The sequence below is a fragment of the Nothoprocta perdicaria genome, unplaced genomic scaffold (genome assembly GCF_003342845.1).
Source record: "Nothoprocta perdicaria isolate Ctin4 unplaced genomic scaffold, notPer1 scaffold_138, whole genome shotgun sequence".
Taxonomy (NCBI): Eukaryota; Metazoa; Chordata; class Aves; order Tinamiformes; family Tinamidae; genus Nothoprocta; species Nothoprocta perdicaria.
The window spans coordinates 632,951-650,686 of NW_020454516.1; the positions used below are offsets into that span (position 1 = coordinate 632,951).

The 17,736-nt window shown below is 54.8% G+C and overlaps 1 protein-coding gene across 1 annotated transcript in view; it reads right to left on the reverse strand.

The window, feature by feature from the left end:
- Positions 1-653: 653 nt before the first annotated feature.
- MEIS1 (Meis homeobox 1) overlaps positions 654-17,736 on the reverse strand; it is a 66,485-nt gene continuing 49,402 nt past the window's right edge. The window contains exons 9-12 of the mRNA XM_026034004.1: positions 11,129-11,205; positions 1,912-1,970; positions 836-925; positions 654-733 (exon numbers count right to left, since the gene is read on the reverse strand). Of these exons, the coding sequence (XP_025889789.1) occupies positions 675-733; positions 836-925; positions 1,912-1,970; positions 11,129-11,205 (285 nt within the window). The 3' untranslated portion in view covers positions 654-674. The remainder of the gene's footprint in view (positions 734-835; positions 926-1,911; positions 1,971-11,128; positions 11,206-17,736) is intronic.

Below are 17,736 nucleotides of genomic sequence, written 5' to 3' on the forward strand. Positions count from 1 at the left end.
TCACGAGGCCTGCCACTGAAGATTGCATTAATGATCTCTATTTTTGTATACTGAATAAGTCAAATCCATTTGTCACACTGCAAGTGATGGCATACTTAATTTGGATATAGTCAATTAGCCTGGGCTAAGCTCCATAGCCTGCTGTGCACACCTCTATTTTGTATTCTCTCTTTTTCCTTTGCCACACGTAATCCCATTATGACGGACAGACAAAGAGAAATAAACTTGCAAAAAAAAGAAAAAAGAAAGAAAGAAAAAAAAGGGGGGGGGGGAAAAATCAAAGTTGAGTTGCTGGCTCTTCCAAAAACATTAATGAAGTGAAGCTGGTGTTTATTTTCCCTAAAAGCGGTCTGTGTTTGGCTTTTTTGGTGTCTCGCAGGTTAGCGGCGAAACGTAACTCATGCATCAACTGCGCTTGGACAGATTTATGACACTTTGGGGACATGCTCTTTCCTCTCCCCGCGCCGCCGCCGACCGCTCACATTTTGCAAATCAGCCCGTTGCCAGGACAACGGGCCCTTTCCCCCTCCCTTTGCCAGCGTCCCCCCCTGCCCAGCGCCGTCGGGCAGCGCGGTGGCACCGGCACGGGCCGCGCGCGGGAGGCAAGGAGGCGGCGCGAGCCCCTGGTGGTACTTACGTCCCCCTGGCTTTGCCACTGGTGCCCTCGGTGGCGGTTACATGTAGTGCCACTGCCCCTCCATGCCCATATTCATGCCCATTCCGCTCATGGGTCCTGCGGGGAGAGAGGAGCAGGAGAAGAGGCCGGGCGGTGAGCAGGGCGGGCAGTGCGGCGCCGCGGCAGCGACGTCCCCRTGCGTCCCCGAGTGCCCCTTACCTGGCGCTCTGATGCCCATGTGCTGCTGCCCGTCCATCACGAAGCCGCCCATGGGCTGCCCGTCGGGGTTGTACGGCGTTCCTTGGCTCACTGCGGGAGCGCACAGCACGGAGCGTTACCAGCGGCACCACCGCCCCGCCGCGCGCCCACCGGCCACCGCGCGCTCTCACGGGGGCCAACAGCCCCACCAAAGCCCTGCTTTTTGGCTTGGCACGCCCGGGGCTCGCCTGCCAGCGAGGAAGAGGGGGCAGAAGCAAGCGGGAGGTTCGAAGCGAAGTCAGCAACGCGAGGGAGCGACCGCGGCGAGCCCCGGCTCCAGCTGCCGCGGCCGCTGACGTCAATGGCAGGACCTGCCGAGGAGCCGGATTTTATGGCTCGAGCGGCCCCGCGCAGCTCTCAGTGTGTTAAGTTACCCTCGGGCGTCCCCGTAAGAGCAGGGCCCGGGACATGTGCACGGCACGGAGCTGAAACGGCCCGAGTGGCCTGCACAGCGTGGCCAGAGGGCCYGGCAAGCAGGAGCAAGGCCGAGCGCTGCTCCTCGCGGGGAAATACCCGCCCAAGCTGCCGGCCAAGGCTGCGGCACGGGAAACGCACGGGGAAAAACACCCGCTGTCCCGGGAAACCCACCGGGAGCCCCAGGGGGGAGCCCAAAGGCGCRGGGCCGAGTGCCGCTACCTGGGCGCCGGGCTGTGGCTGCACATGAAACGGCGRCTCCAGAAGGAAGCTGCCCGGGGTTGTTAAAGCACATCAGGCTCTACCTCACTGAGCGGCTTTGAACTTTACTGAGTCCCACAAGCGCCTCTGACCCCTCTGCCCTTTTGACAGGTAATAAAGTTTACGGCAGTTCCCCGCCAAGCCAGGCACCGGGGAGCGCGCGCTGGGAGCACAACCAGCTCCCAGGAATCCCAAATGTGCTCGGAGGCGCCCGGCACGCAGCACATTCCGGGTTCTTTTTTGGCTTTTAACCGTGTCTCCCTCCACAACCCTGAGTTAGCATGAAAGGATCAGGGACCCGGGGACCGGTTCGAGGGTGGTTCTGGCCCGCAGGACTCGTCCAGCTGCTGCGGGGGACTTGCCTGCTCGGTTGGACTGGTCTATCATGGGCTGAACTATTCTTCTTCTCGCGTTAATAAACCTGCAAGCAGACAGGAAAGAGGAGGGCACGTGGTTAGCGGAGGGGCCGCACGTGGCTGCCGCGAGCTCAGGCCCCCAGCCCCTCCRTCCATCCTGCCCCGCTTTGCACCCCGCCGCCCCTTCCTTGGGAACGAGACCCGGCGCCTGCCCTGCTCCTTCCCACATGGAACGCGGGACGCCCCATGGAGGAAGAGCCGAGATGCTCCTGAGGRCATCCCCAACCTCCCCAAGTGGGCCACGTTGCATTCCCTGCCTTCCTTCTTCCCGTTTTCACAGTACCTTTTACGCAAACCCTACCTCTCGCAACCCTAAATCCTGCCCCAGCCCTAGGAGCGGGCGAGCACCATCCGCGGGGGAGCGGCGGGAGCTTTGGGGCACGCGGCGCCGCATTCCTTGCGGCCGTGTCCGTGTCCTGGTGGGCTCCCCCTGCTCCCCCGCCGCCCCGCGCACAGCCCGAGGGGGTCAAGGCGAGGTCAGGGCTTTACAGTAATTGAATTTATAATCCTGTTTTCTCCAGCTCGGCCTGACCATTTACAGCAAACATCTTGTTAAACTGCAATTACGGGACTACYGAAAATTCCCCGCCAACACGGAAAAGCAGAGCAGCTTCTGAAATAATAACAAGAATAACAACAACAAAAAAAGGTAGAGTCCATTGCAAAAATACTTGTGAGTGGCCCTACTCCTTCCTCTTTATTTTTTTTTTTCAGCACTTAACCTCTGTTCATCTCGTCGCTGTTACTCTGGGGGGAGAAAACTGCTCCAAATGAAGTTGGATCAAAGCACGGCGAGAAATCACAGCAGTCCCCTCCACACAGGGCGCTCACATCCAGGGCCACAAAAGCGTCACCACCAGGAGAACTCCTCCCGTGGCTCCTCTTAATCAGAAAAGGAAGCAGAAAACAGGGGAAACAAACAAAAGGAGCTCCATGCCCATTTTTGTTTGCAGAGAACTCTTCTAAAGCAGCCTTCAAAGGAGATAAAAACTGAGAGAGACGGACAGAAAGACGGACAGAAAAGCATTCCTCCCTATTTACTTGCAAAGGAAGGAGGACCACCCTGGGCTCCCACAGCTCCCGTAGCTCCCATTCCTGGCCAGCTTCCATAAAGTCCTGCAGAAACTAAGTGAGATGCGAGTCCTCATCCAACCTGTCCCGCTGGAATGGGCCAGGCCGGCTCCATCCCGCAAAGGTGCAAACGCTGGGAAACCTTCTGGAAACAGGGATTGGGTGGTGGGTTGTCAGCAGCAGCGCTGGGGCAGTTTCTGCGCTCGCCTCTTGGAGAATCAGGAAGCAAAAGCCCCAACTCCAGCCCGGGCTGTTGCGAATCAGTTTATCATTATCTTGTACAAACCGTGAAAATCCGAATCACGGGAGCAGAAGGTTAGACTAATTCTCCTTTCTCATTATAAGCACAGGTGTAGCACAAGCAGCACGTGAAATAAGCAATTAAAAAAACGTGCTTTTTTCCCCCCATTAGCTGCCTTAGCTCCATGACCAATTAGAAAATTGTTTAATATCTGTAATCTGCATCTGCAGAAAGCAATTTGCACAGCAACTCTCCCAAGTAAAACAACAAGCCTGAAGCCTGGCCGCTCCTGCAGTGCGAGGGGGGATTTTGGGGGGCCACCAGAGGCTGCCCCGAACCCCCCTTTGCCAAAAGTTTCCTCCCAAAGAAGGAAGCAGAAACGCCGAGGGCGTCCACTGGTTTGCACACACAGATTCCTCCAGCTCCCGCAGCAAAGCCCAAGCGCCTCGGAGGCGACGGGGGAGCAGGGCTGGCTTTGCTGCGACTTGCCCAGCAAGACTTTTCCCAAAATGATCCATTGGGGAGTCTCCAGGGAGCCACCGCCCGCCCGGGGCTGCTTTAGGGAGGTTTTCCATGCAGGTACCCAGCGGTCGCCCCCGTCCCGCTCCCTCCAAGCAGCGGCTCTGCGGAACCGCCCTGTGTTTGGACGTCTTCGGGGGGAATTCAGACACAAGAACATTTCCCTTCTGGGCAAAGTAATAAAATGACATTCTTGCTCCTCCCCCTAGAAGTCAAACGGAGGTCAGCTCCCCATCCTTGTATCTGTTTAAATAAACTGGTCCAGCTGTTTGTTTCCAGGATGCCCTTTAACCTTCTGTCCCATCCTCCCTGCCTTTGTAACACACAGCGCTTTACTTTGCATTATAGTCCACTCCAAACTGCAATGCATTGAAAAAAAAAAGAGGAAAAAGAAAAGAGAAAGAAAGAGAAAGAAAAAAAGCATTCACTTTCAAGTCTCTTCCTGCATCCCAAACCTGGAATTCATAAGAACCCACCAGATTAAAACTCTTAATGTCTCTTGCCCCGAGAGAGCACAAGGCACTTCTGTCACGCTTATAAATCACTTTCGAGGACTCCTTGCTAGCAAAAGTGTAATTCGGCCATGGCCGGGAAGACGTGCAGCCACAGGGACAATTTCTTCAGCCTCTCTGTTTCTCCCTTTGATGGAAGGGCTTTCCATGACGATCTGCATTTCCAAAATGCCCATTGGAAGCAGCACCAGCAAAAACAGTGGGACAAAAAGTCAGCAGAAGGGCTCTCGCTACCCCTCCTCCTGTGCGTGCACGTTCATCCCTCTTTGGGGAGGAAAAAACACCCCAAAGCACCTTGATTTTTAAAAACAGGGAGGAATCAGAACCCAAATCACCAGGTACTTTTACATTCAGTGCTCCTCAAACTTAGTTTTCTCGGAATACGACTAAGCACAAAACTTCCTAAAACACCCACCCGACTTTGCTCTCGGGAGCGGATCGCTGTGTGAGGCTCTCGCAAGGAGGAGAGCTCCGTTTGGGGACACTTTTCCACAGACGTGGAGGGGTTTCTCCCCCCTCTAAGAAGCGGCAAAACGGGGTCTCTGGCGCACAAGCTGCAGCCCTTTCCAAGACCAAAGGAGGTGCAGCCGCTCTTGCAGTATATATACATGCATGCCTCTGTGTGTGCATATATACATATATATACACACACACACACACTTTTTTTTTTTCTTTTTTTTTTGCAAAGGGGAGGATCTGGCCCAGCAGAGACATTTGAACAGTTGGGCAAACACAGGCGTTTGAGGCCGCTGCTATTTATTTTTTTCAAGCGCAAACTTCTCCCGGCCCCCTTCGGGCTGCACCAGCCGGCGCTTCCCGGGCAGCTCCGCAGCGAGGCCCTTCCCGGCTCCTCAGAGCCCTTCTTGGGGACGAGGGGTGGTTGCTGGGCCAGGAGTCCCACGTTTGGCCTCCCGCACGGGGCCGCTTGCCCAGTGTCGCTGTCCCAACGTGGCCCCTGCGCCCCCAACGCGCACGACCACCAGTCCCTACTCCATGGAGGAAGAAGCAACCCTCTCCCCCTTGCATTCCTGAATTTGTTTGCCAAACACAAAGCATCCCTGCAAAGCCCGGCTCTACAGCCTCCTGTGGGGGAAGATGCCATGGAGCCCAAGTCCTTCCCAGCGGCGCAGGATCCCCCGGCCTCGCTCCGGCTCCGCGCCTCCATGGAGCAGCAAAGCAACCTTCTCCAATCACCGCTTAATCCCCTGATGCTTAACCGGCTTATCTCGAATAGACACAATTTAAATGAAAAAGTGCGCCATAAACGCCGATTCCGGGTTTATTGCACCTCGCTAACTGCTTTATTCCTTATTGCGAAATATTTCCCTGCGAATTTGTTTTTCCACGGCTTTTTAAAAGGAGTCAGTTAACGCAACGGAAAAAGAAAGCCCTGGGAGTTACTTTGCAGGCTGCTTTCAAATGTTTTAAAGGCCGCCTTAAAAATAAAATAAATAAATAAAGCTCCCTCTGCAATTATGAACGGCAAAAATAAATGCAGACTTTTGAATGGCAATCCCATCTCCCCATCCCCGAAACGAGGAAGAAACGCTAAAAGAGCTCTTAGAGCAGTTATTAAGAAGTTCTGGTCCCGAGGTCAGTTAGTGAGCTTAATGACCCCTAACTAGCAGTCATTAGCAATCCCTGCTCTCTGTGCTGCCTTTATTTGTGGAGGAGGAGGAGGAGAAGGGGAGAACAGAAGCGCAGGGATCCGCGGAGCCGGGCAGCCTGGAGCCCGGGCTCCTCCCGCGCCGGGCGCACGGGGCCGCGCCGGTGCAGGACAGTACTGAAGAGCGAGCAAATAAAATACTATGCAAAACTAGTGATGAAAAACCACTAATTAGCTGACAAATTTGATGTAAAGCACTAATGAAAGCCATGTGCGGCTCGGCAGCTCCCTTTCCAAAATAGCTGCTGGCTCGGAGCAGGACGGCGCGACCCCGGCGCGGGCAGCAGCGGGACGGGAGCGGCGAGGCCGCCGGAGCCGCGTCCTGCGTCGCTCCAGGGCCTGCGGGACGCAGCTCCCGGCGGGAAGCGGCTCCCGGTGCTGCCCTCGCGTGAGCGCGGTGCTGGGGGAGCCTCGGGAGGGCCTTTCCCTGTTCCCAGTCCAGCTCTGCTTTGCTGAGCCGGGCTGCAGGGCCGGCCTCACAAGCGTCACGTGGCCCCACTCACCTCCAGGCCCGGGAGAGGCTCCGGCCGCGCACAGGCGGATCCCTGCGCGCTCCCCAAAAGGCTGCACGGGAATAGGGAAGGAATAACCGCATGGCAGAAGAGGAGACCTGGAGAGTCAGCAGCCAAAAACGCCCGAGAAGGCCCGTGGGGGAAAGGACCCCATGGAGGAGAACATGGAATGGGCCCCTGCGCTTGAGCTGTGATCCCCATGTGACGTGGGAGCCCGCTCCAGCATCGCTCCTACCCGCTCCGCAAGGAATCCACTGGAGGTGCACGCGGGAAGCTCCGATTCCTGCAGCCTGGTCCTCCCTACTGCTCCGGAGGCCACGGGCGCCAGCGCCTCGGTGCGTTCCGTGGGATGTGGGCACCTGTGGAGCGCTTTCAAACCACACTGGGGCTTTCTGCTGCCCTTTTCTTGTCTTGTTTCGGCAGGAGTCGCAAAAGATGGTCATAAAACCACAGCTCCGAAGCACAACCCCCCAAAACTCGCCCGCCTTGGCAACCTCCCCACCGAGACGGCCTCTTCCCGAGCGCTGCCCCACAGCACTCCCAACAACCTGCCTGGAGGGAATTTTCACCTGGAGGGAATTTTCCATTGAGCAGGGCCAGCTACTGGCTTGTAACCCTGCTCCTTACGGCACGCGATCCCGGCAAGGGGAACTGATAGCCCCCAAAATGGGGGAAACACAACACGCTCGGGTAGGTCCGAGGAGACCCAGAGCGGTGCGGGAGACCCCGGGACACCCGAGCTCCTGGCCAGCCCCCCGGCAGGGAGCCCCTGGCTCCAGCGGAGCAGCAGCCCCGGGCAGCTCGGGGTTAAGCAGCAATTCCTCTTGCTGCATCTCAACCACCACACTTTGTCATTAGCCAAAGAGCCACAAGGACTACGCGGCCCGGGCAGAGGGAAAATAATAATAACCCATGAAACTGTAACATGACCTAGATTTTGAGAAGGACTGCCGGAGTAATGCTTTTTATTTTTTTTTTTTTTCCCCAGCAGTATCTGCTGCTGTTTCTTTTCTTTTTCAAAATAAGCTGAAAAACCAGGCGACTCGTTAGCTGGCTGGCTGGCACCGACAGCCATCCATCACTTCAGCAGCCCCGTTTAAGGGCAGCCAGGGCAAAACGCACGCCCTCCAAGGCACTTCCCCTCCATCTGCCTCTGGCGCGGTGCATTTCTGAGAGCGGAAAATGGCTCTATCCAGCTGGGAGGCGGCATTTGCCCCATTTTTCATACCCCGGGCTGGGTCTTCCCGAGCTGCCGGCGCAGTGCGGGCAAGAGGGGCTCTCGTTGGGCCCCGACCGCCCGCACAGAACAGGAATCTGACAGGAACAGACCAGGGCCCGACTTGCAGAGAGAACGCGGCCCGCCGCTCTCCCCTGCTCCTGCTCTCCTGATGCCACCGAATCACAGAAGGGTTGAGGTCGGAAGGGACCTCTGGAGATCATCCAGTCCAACCCCCAGCTCCAGCAGGGACACCCAGGCACAGGTATCACACCAAGGGTGCCTTTTTCCCCCCAATAAAAGCCCCTCTTTTGCCCAAGAGGAGCCCCAAACCCCGTGCATTGCTCGCCACCGCGGTGCAGCACCCTTCCCTCCAGTTCCTTACCCGACGTATTTGCGGGTTTCCAGCAAAACAGGCTCCTCTGCAGAGAGGGGACCCGATGGCAACTGTGTCCCCTGGCTTCAGCTTCTCTAAGGGCACTTTGGTGGCTCACCAGCCCTGGCCAAGGCCAAACACTTTTTGCCCGATTTCAGTATTTTCTTACGAGTAACTACACAGTACTTTACCTAGCGAGCGCTCCTGATTGCTGTAATTTAAGAACAGAGGAACGCGCTACAGATGCGGCATTACTATCACAATTGGCATTCAAGGTGAAAGGCATAACAATTAGCTAAGACTTAGTGAAAACATAAATGCAAAAATCTGCTGCGAGAGCACGGCACATGGCGCGTTTAGGAGAGCTCATTCACCGCGCGGCCGCGGGACTGCTCCCGGGGCCCAGCACCCAGCCAGCACGAGCCCTTCACGATGCTGCGCTTGGCATTTCGTGACGGGCGTCTTCCTGGGGGAGGATGAGCAAGATTTTCACATCACCAACACACACCGTCTTATTTTGCCTTGCAATAGCACACACAACATGCACGCTGCAAGTGCCAATTGTATATATACATATATATTTCCTCTCACTTCTCTTTTTCCTGCTTTCACACGTGCTCCCATTAACCAAGCAGTGCTTAAAATCTGCAAATGTGTTATCGAATTACGGGAAGCAGAGAAAGCAGCAGAGCCTCCAAAATCCGACGCTCCCTGATTAAGCTGGCACCGCTAAAGTCGAGAGGATAATTTGTGAATGTTTTAACATTTACAAGTAAATAAGTACTTGTATTTACTGTATCTGATTACTGAGCAAAGTATTTGTTATGTTATTACACAGACTCAAATTGCATCTTGACCTTTTCCGGTTTAATCTGTTTACGGCAACAAAAAGCAGCGATAGATGAAGCTGAAGAGGAGCGGGAGCCGCGCGCTCCGGCGGAGCCTTCGCCACAGGCCTCCTCCTCCTCTCCCATTTACACCCATACAACGACACCGCTTGGCCAGCCTAGGAAACCACGTCCCAACCCGGCATCCGAGGGAGCCAAGGGCACGGAATCCAGGTGTTGGCCGCTCTCCTGGCACATCCCGCTCCGTAACGCGGATGGTCCAACATGCAAGGGGATGGTCCAACATGCAGGACAAAAAGCCCAGCACTTTGCTTAGGCCAATCACACACTGAACTCAGCACTGCAAGGGATGGGTCTTTATTATTCTTTTGCCATAGGGTAGCGGGTCCCTTTTCCCGCAACAGAAACACCCAAACCGGGTGTGCCCCATAAAGCAGCCCAGCTGATTCACAGGCAAAATCCCCGGCAATTCCAAAAGGGAGAAAAGCCCCCCACGCAGAGGATGGGACTGCTTAAAAAAGAAGGAAAAGCGTCTCGGGTTGGAGCGGCAACGTCTCGAAGGCGCGCGGCGCTCGCAGCCGCGGGCACCACCGCGCACAGGGCACGTGAAAAGCACCGCTTTTCCTGCGAGCAGCAGGCCGAAGCATGCGACCAGCGGATGCTGTGAAGGCATCCAAAATATGACCCAAAGAATCGTTCAAATGCTTTCAATCTGCGGAAAACAAATGCTCTCTTCACTAGCTTCGCTGTGGCAAAGTTATAATTCCATCCAGAAAATCCAGCATTCCCAGTCCGGGCTAACTACCATGCTACCAGACATGAGTTTATGTTTTTCATGCACATTTCATGTATTCCCACATGCTGTGTTGCTGCCAATAATTTATGACTGATCTGCACCCAGCCTGCCCTTCAGCATTCTATTTAATCTCTGCAACAGTGATTTACAGTGACTCATCATTAATACAAAAATGTACATGTGCGTTAACAAGTTTTGGAGAATCTAAGGAGGAAGGCAAGATTTTGTCAGAGCTGGGGCTGGATAACTCGGGAGACAGCCGAGGAAAAGAGCAGGCCCTGAACGACACGTTAGCAGCAAACAGTCGGGGCAAAAAGGAGCGCGTTTCCCGCACCGCAGGGGAAGGGATTTGGGGGAAAACCATTGGGAAGAGGTGGCCCCATAGTGGGCCGTTGGCTCTGCAGGTCCCTGAGCCCCTCGTGCTCTGCCATGGCCTCCGTCTCCCCAGCTCCCCACCCACCTCCACCGGCCGGGAATCCCGCGCGCCGCCTCCTCCCCTGCAAACTCCCTTTTCCCTACCTATTTAGTGTCTTTTGCCTCCTTTTGAAAGGGAACCCCTTGGGAACGTGCTTCACATGCACTTAAGTATTTGGGGTTTTTATTTCCTCCTTTATTCGGTGTCTTAAAGGGCTTCAAAAGCGGCTCTGCCCGGGCGGCTGCAGGGTCAGGGCCGTCGATAACCCGGACGAGCCGCGCTGCGCGAGCCGCCTGCGCCGCCCAGATAGCGCTCTTGCTAAATTAATCCTCCCAAGGCAAATATATTGTAAGTAGCTTGTTATCTCCAAAGTACTAAATTGAAGAATACACGGGATTATATTGACAGAAATTACATTTTCTGTAATGGGGTTTAATATATCTGCAATCTCTCCCATAGGCTCTGAGTGCCTCTGACAGAGGAGGGTTTGGTAATGTAGGTGCCACGGACATCGAGACCAAATTTATTCACTAAAATGGATTAGGCCATGTAATCAGAGCTTCAGTAATATTAATCTCTGACACTTATTGAACGGGAAAAGATACTTTTGTCTGCAAACTGGCATCCCTCCCTCCGTCCTCCCCAGCAGGCTTGCTGGTTGCCTTGGCCATTTTCTGGGTATTACTTCAAAGAGGATAAGGTTTCCCATCATAAACACTAATCTAAAAATATTAGGACAATTAATTAGCTACACTTGGTTTTACAAGGTATTAGATTGCAATGCACTTCAGATATGACACTTGCCCCAGCGCAGAGGCAGAAACCTCCGTTGTGATGCAGCGACAACGGGAAATAAACAGGAGCCGTTCCCGCTTTTCTGGGGCTCCTGCCCCAGGGACAAGCGGCAGTCGCGCGGTCCCCCCCGGCCCTCCCGCCCCACGGAGTGCCCGCGGGGCCCGGCGCCCCGCAGAAACACTAAAAACTTACTTACCAGTTGTTCACTTGCAGTATAGTGAGCCCTGTGTCTTGTGCCAACTGCTTTTTCTGTTCTTCTGAGGGGTAAGGGTGCTATAAGACACCAAAATAAACACATACGTTTAAAACAATGTTTCCTTCGCCTGCATCTTATTTCAAAAAAAAAAATAGTAAAAACAGAAGTGTGACATCTATTACCGAAAGGTGAAAATGCTGAGGTGTGTCACTCTTTTGTAATTATTAATGGGCTACTACATCATTTAATTAATGGCAGTAAAAGACAAGCCAATTACCAAGATTAGCGGAGTGGAGAAGGAGCCGCTGAGGATGCGGCGGCACCTCCGTTCCTTCCCCGGGGAATTGGCTGCACTGGCTGCAAAGCTGCCGCGCTCGCCGCGAGCCAGGGGCTCCGCTCAGACCGCGCCGACTCGGGGCGGGCTTGGAACACCCCAAAATAACTGGGGAAGATGAAGGGCATCATCCTGCGCGTACCCAAATGCTGGGCTTTGCGCACAGGCCAATGCGAGGGCAACCGCGAGCCGTTCGTAGCTGCGCTCATCCCGAAGGGCAGGCAGCACCGTTTCCACCGAGGCTAACATTAAAAATAAACCCCGATTAAGTTTCTTGTGAGAACTCGATGGCTCTCTCAGAAAACTCACTTCTGCGCAAATAAATTGCTTAAAAAACCAGCTCAGCGCTGCCCATTGCCACCCTTTCCTCGCCAAAATGGGGCCGCTGCCTCCAAAGGGAAGGACCCTCCGCAGAGCCCGGCGTTGCGGCAGGAGCCACCGGTCCCGAAGGCCCCAGCAGGACATTGTCCGGACACAGGGTTGAGACCCGGCTGGCCACCAGACCCTTCTTATCAGGACATTCATCCCATCAAGGTGTTCAGAGCCGGGCGAACGGGGGCTCAGGGCTGCCCACCCCACGCAGTTCCGACTGTTTTCCCGGCGCGCTCGGGATGCTTTCGCCCACGGAGCCTTACGAGAGACACAACCCAAGCCCTTGCACAGCGCAGGAATTTAAAACCTCGTAAAACTCAGCAACCCTATTGCTATCATAACTATTGAGCAGATTTTATATGTTCTTGTAAACAGCCTAATCTGAAGCCTAAGGGAGGGCTACGTGACCGAGGAACCTCCCGTCACCAAACGTGGGGTTCGGGCTCTATTTCTCCTGCCTGATGGGTCCGTTTCAAAGGGCCCTGCCTGGTGCTCGGCCTCGCTACCAAAACCAGCAGCGATGCAGTGAAACGGGTGAATATATGTGTGTGTATATACACGTATAGGCATTTATATGCACGCAGCTGGCACCCCAGAAAGCCTCCGCTTCTCTTAAAACCCCTGTTTGGTGATATTCGGCGCACGGATAACCCGCGTGTCCCTCAACTCCTCTCTGCTCCCTGCCTGTACGTGAAGCTCCCAGGGCTACAGAACCGTAGAGCAGTGCAGGAAACAGGGAAAGGAACTTTATTTTCACAGACAGCTTGTGTTTCCAACATGCAAAAACGCAGTGACAATTTTACAGCCTGCATTATGTGCACGTTCCTCCACAGCAAACAGTGGTGCTTGACTCAGGTCCCTCTATCCAGACACAACATTTAGCCTCTCTTTGAGAGACTCCAAATGAAAAGGTTGTAACTTTTTCATCTTTATCACTTCACTCCCGCTTTGTTACTTTACTATCAAGCAAGGACAAAATTATTCTTTTTTTTTTCCCCTCCTTATTTCACTTTGCCACCTTCCACGTGATCTAATTTTAAGTAATTGAACAAACTGTGTCTAATTTCATGCAGCAAGCAATAATTACTAGACAGCCTCTAGCTATTGGAATTGCAAACTCCGTCTCCATTAAGCAATTTTCAATTGTTCTGCACTTTTTTTGCCCCCAAATAGACAAGACTGGATAAAATTAGTCACCAGAATAACACAGCCACTGTAGAAATAATTACTTTAGAAGTCCCAAACCCCAAATTCCTTAAATTGCGGTGCGCTTAAGGTCATACTGGGCTGCTTTACTCCATACCCTAGCACAGCATCGACTTTAACTTCAGGAGAACCACGAGCGCCACCGTCACAGGATGCCCAGGAGACCTCGGCTAATCCCCCTTGGCGGGAGCTCCCTGCGCCCGACGCCACACGAGCCGTTTGAGGCACCTGGAAGCGCCGCGACGGCGGGAGACGCCGGAGCGCTGCACGAGCTGCCCCTGTGCGGGCTCAGAAGCAACGAGCCTCAATGGGGGGACTGGGACCCTTGCCCGCAGTCCTCACCTTCATTTTTGGGGTGCTTTGTGCCCGGCAGGGCTAACGGCACCACAAGGCACCCGGATGTGTGGATAAAATACACATATCTGCACGCGCGTGTTTGCAATTGTGCCTAAAAGCAGCGCACGGGCCGCTCGCGCAGCCCCGGGAGCCCCCGCGCCGCTGTCAGCTCCCAGTGCTCACTGGTTTGCAAGGTCGGGGTGGGAATCGGAGCACGTGAGCGGGGCAAAGGGAACCCCCTTGGGCCACCACCATGTCCCGCCAGATGCATTTCCCTTCCACCTGCACCAAGGCCGCAATTCCTGGGATTCGGGCAGGCCCAGCCTCCTTCCCAGCTCCTCATGGTCACAGGGAGGGCTGGTTGGAAGCAGGCGGGCACAGGAGGCATTTGTGGGAACAGAGTTGGCAACAAACGGGAGCGACAAATCCGCTATTTCCCGGGAACTCCTGTGCCTTTCCATTAGGAAACGGGCCGCCCTGGAACACAGCGCCCATTGCCTTCCCCTCGCCATAAATCCCACACAGCATTGGCACCACTAACATGTTTTGGAGGCTCCCTATTACTGCCTTTAATAATGACTGAGTGCTGAAGCGATCGCTTAATAACGCCATCAAAGGCCGCACGCAGCTGAAAATTATCCCGGGGGGATTTGCCCAGGCTAACGCAGACAGTTAAGGAACGCGCGAAAAGGTAAAAATAACTATGCAAAATAGGAGTCAGAGCGGCCGTTTCAGCAGTAACAAAGAAATCAAAGTGACACCGAGAAAAACGCAACTTTCCGTCATCTCTTGGCCGCTTTATGAACGGCGCTTGGAGGGCACAACTCAAAGCAAAAGCCTCTGCCCTTCCCACGCGGCCGAGGTGCTCCGGCGGGCAGAGCCGCAGCAAACACAGGCGTCAGGGCCAGGGCTGCACCTTAGGGCCCCTCCTCACCCAAACGTGGTCCGTGCAGCCCCCCAAGGGCTCCCCTTGTGCAGCCTCGTCCCACGCCCGGCAGCTCTGCCCCAGTGCAGGAGCCTGCCCGGCTCCAGCACTTGGCCCCCGTTTCGCCTCTTCACACTTGCTCCCCATAAGCTTATGCGGGGTGCAATTTCGGGAGCGATCCCTAATGCTTTCTTATTGTCCCCCCACTTTCTGAATTAGTTTGACCGTCTCCCTGAATGCTTTTTTTGTCTCCCGGCTGCACATTATCAAAGGGACACTTTGTGCCTGCCATTTGCATGACAAAAGCAGGGCATGGTGGAGCCTAGGAACATAGCTTGAATTTATAGCAGCCCGGGCCTGCATCCTGCACAGGCTGCACCCGGAAAGAAGCACCAGGCTGGGGGGGCCCTGCATGCACCAGGCAGCCAAAAACGCTTGGAATGGGATCAGCAAAGTCACAGGCCTTTATTTACATACATACATATATATGCACACACACACACGTGTGTGTGTATATTTATATTTTTTTGTGGGGAGCTTAAAGGAGAGGAAGAGGTATGGGCAAAGGTTATGCCTTTTAATGACCAAGTTATGTTGGGGAGGAAAAAAGAAAGAAAAAAGTTCTGTGCTTCTGCTTTTTCCCTTTTCCTGCGCTTCCCCTTTTGTAAATAAGCTCCTCGCAGGAGCTGCCGGCGAGCGGGTTTTGGCACCCGCTAACACAAACATGGTCAGCGAGGCGGCCGCGGGCTGGGACGCGCTGCCAGCGCCGCGCTGGTGGCCCCAGCAAATCCCTCCGAAGGGCGGCACTCAAGGTGCTTAAGGAAAAGTCCAGATCATCCCCTGCACAGGATATTACAGCAGGCAGAAGATGGAAAAACCTTTTAACTGGCCTAATCCAGCCCTGGCTGCTGCAGCATCATTCCTTGCACAGCACGCACACCTCGGCGCGGCTGTTCCCACTCCTTCCATCCCGAGCGGGATGCTTGGTGCTCCGCTCCAGCACCCGCTCCCTGCTCATTCCAGGGCAATTGCATGGACATTTCTGCCGGGCCGGGCGTTCCCTGCGCACACGGTGACTCGACAAGGGGCTCTCTGCTCCCAGGCTAGCGGGACACGAGCAGCACACTGCTAAGTCCCTGCGTGTCCTTCCCGCTCTAGGATACCTTCGTTGCTGAACCACAGCCTAAAAACAGCCAAGGGCAACGGGACTAAAAGAAAAACCACACGGGAAAGAGCAGCCAACAGCTCCTGGGCAGCGTGGTGACGTTTCCCTGCCCCTCCACGGCGAGCAGCGACGATGACCAAGGGTGACACCAGGCCTGGCTCCTACCGGGAAGGTTTCCGTGGAAGCTGAAGGAAACCCAGACTGGGCCGGGGCTCCATGAAGGAGCTTCTGCTGGGTACGCACCAGCACCCACCTGCAACGGCTTCCAGGCAGGTGCAATGACTTCCCAATGTCTTTTTTGGGAATAACTTGTGCACAGCACAGACACAGCCTGCTGTGATTTGGGAAGGCTTCTGACCCCAGGACACAGCCACGACAGGGTCTCCCCTCCCTGGGTCTCTAAATAGGAAAAACAAACAAAACCCCAAAGATTGGGACATTTTCTACAGGCCAAAATACCAAGGCAGGAGGCGAAAAGGAGGCAGGCTGCTCTCTGGGAAGGCTTCGTCGCTGGCACGGAGAGTCCTTGAGCAGATGCCCTGTCCACCATTAAATATTCATTCCCTCGCGAGGGAACGCCGTGAAGCCCCCTCGGCTCCTGAGCAGAAACATGTTAAAAAGGGGGAACAAAAAGACACATTTGGGGATCAGGGAAGGGATGGAAACCGGGAAGGAAACCCGTGGCAGCGGATGGGGCTCTGCATCTCACCTGCCACCACCACCACCAGCTTGCTGGGCTGCAACTGATGAGCACAGGCTAATCTGGGGCTGATTATGTGGTTTCCTGGAGCACTGAGCCTCCTTGAGCTGGTAACTGGTGCCTGTTGGAATGGGGGGCAAGCGGAGCGGCGGCCTCGGGGCCGCATGCGGAGCCAGGTGCCCCCCTTGCCGCCCCCCTTCCCCAGCCAGCACGGGGCAGCGACAGCCCCAGCACGGCCGAAACAATGACAAATAGCGGTGCCTTAACGAGGGAACGGCCTTTTAATGACTCGGCCCCTCTTCTCTTATGGGGACTTAAAGAAAAAAAAGAATACTAAGGCTTTTTATTAAGGCTTTTTGCCATGATGAGGGAACAACATGGACAAGCCTTTTGCAAAAGGGGAAAAGTGCTGCTTCCAAAGGAATTTGTGCATATATTGCCTTTTTCTCCTTGGAAGTTGGGGCCTTCGAGGATGAGCTGTAGAAGGCAGAGTGGTCCTGTCAAAAGGCCCCACAAGGCCTTTCCACTGCCAAGTCCCACAAACCCACTACATGCTGCTCTCCATACCATTAACTCCTGCATGTAGGTAGGTGTAAGAGAGGAGGCCACTCCCTCCATCTAATAAGTGGCTATTAAAAAACAAAAAGCAGGGATTTCATCTGCAATAATCACTACTACAGGTCTAAAGCAAGGGAGAGGGACACCCCACGCATGCCTGAGCCTGCTGCAGGTACCAAACAGCAGCACCACAACGAGAACATAAGGACCCTCAGCAAGGTTTGGCCTTCAGAAACCCATAAATGCCTCCCCAGCTGCTCCACAGGCTCCGTGCTATCCAGTCACTTCCACGGGCCCCGCTCCAGTCGTGCCGGGTAAGCGGCAGCACGGGGCAAGCGGGAGCACCGGGAACGCAGTGACGTGTGGCCACGGGCGGCTGGCGAGCGCTGGTCCCTGCACGGAGCCTCCTTGTGCAGAAGGTGCCGGTGCGCTGCAGCCCAACTGAGAATCCCGGGAAAGGAAGCAGCGCCAATCACGGAGCTGCTCGGCAGGGAAACCTGCCTGCTAATGCGGCAAGTATGAGAGCAAGAAACGGGACCTCCTCACGTGATATCCATATGCAGCAGGATGCACAGCACAAACAAGCAACGGCCAGGTCTCCCAAGAGATGGAGAGAGCATGCTCCAATTTGCCTCAAATCTCTGGATTTAACCCTAAATTAACTCACATTTGCTCACACATTGGGTCTTAGAAACGCCTCAAAGAAATGAGGACTTGGTTGGGCTCCGGGATCCACACCTTGTGTTTTGGCATGGGAGGGCTCTCCCATAAAGCCAAACATTGCCTCTCCACCAAGACACGGGTGTGGAAACAGGCAGGCCCCTTCCCACCTGGAAAACACAAGGAATTTTGCCTCATCTTGGCCAGGTGAGCCCCTTGTGGGGCATCTACTGCAACCTGCCGGAGGGAAGACACCAACACAGCCGTGTTTGGAAAAGGTCAATTAGTCACAAGCACCCACCCCATTCCTGGGTGGAAAAGCCACGGCCTCGTCCCGCTCCGAGCGCCCACG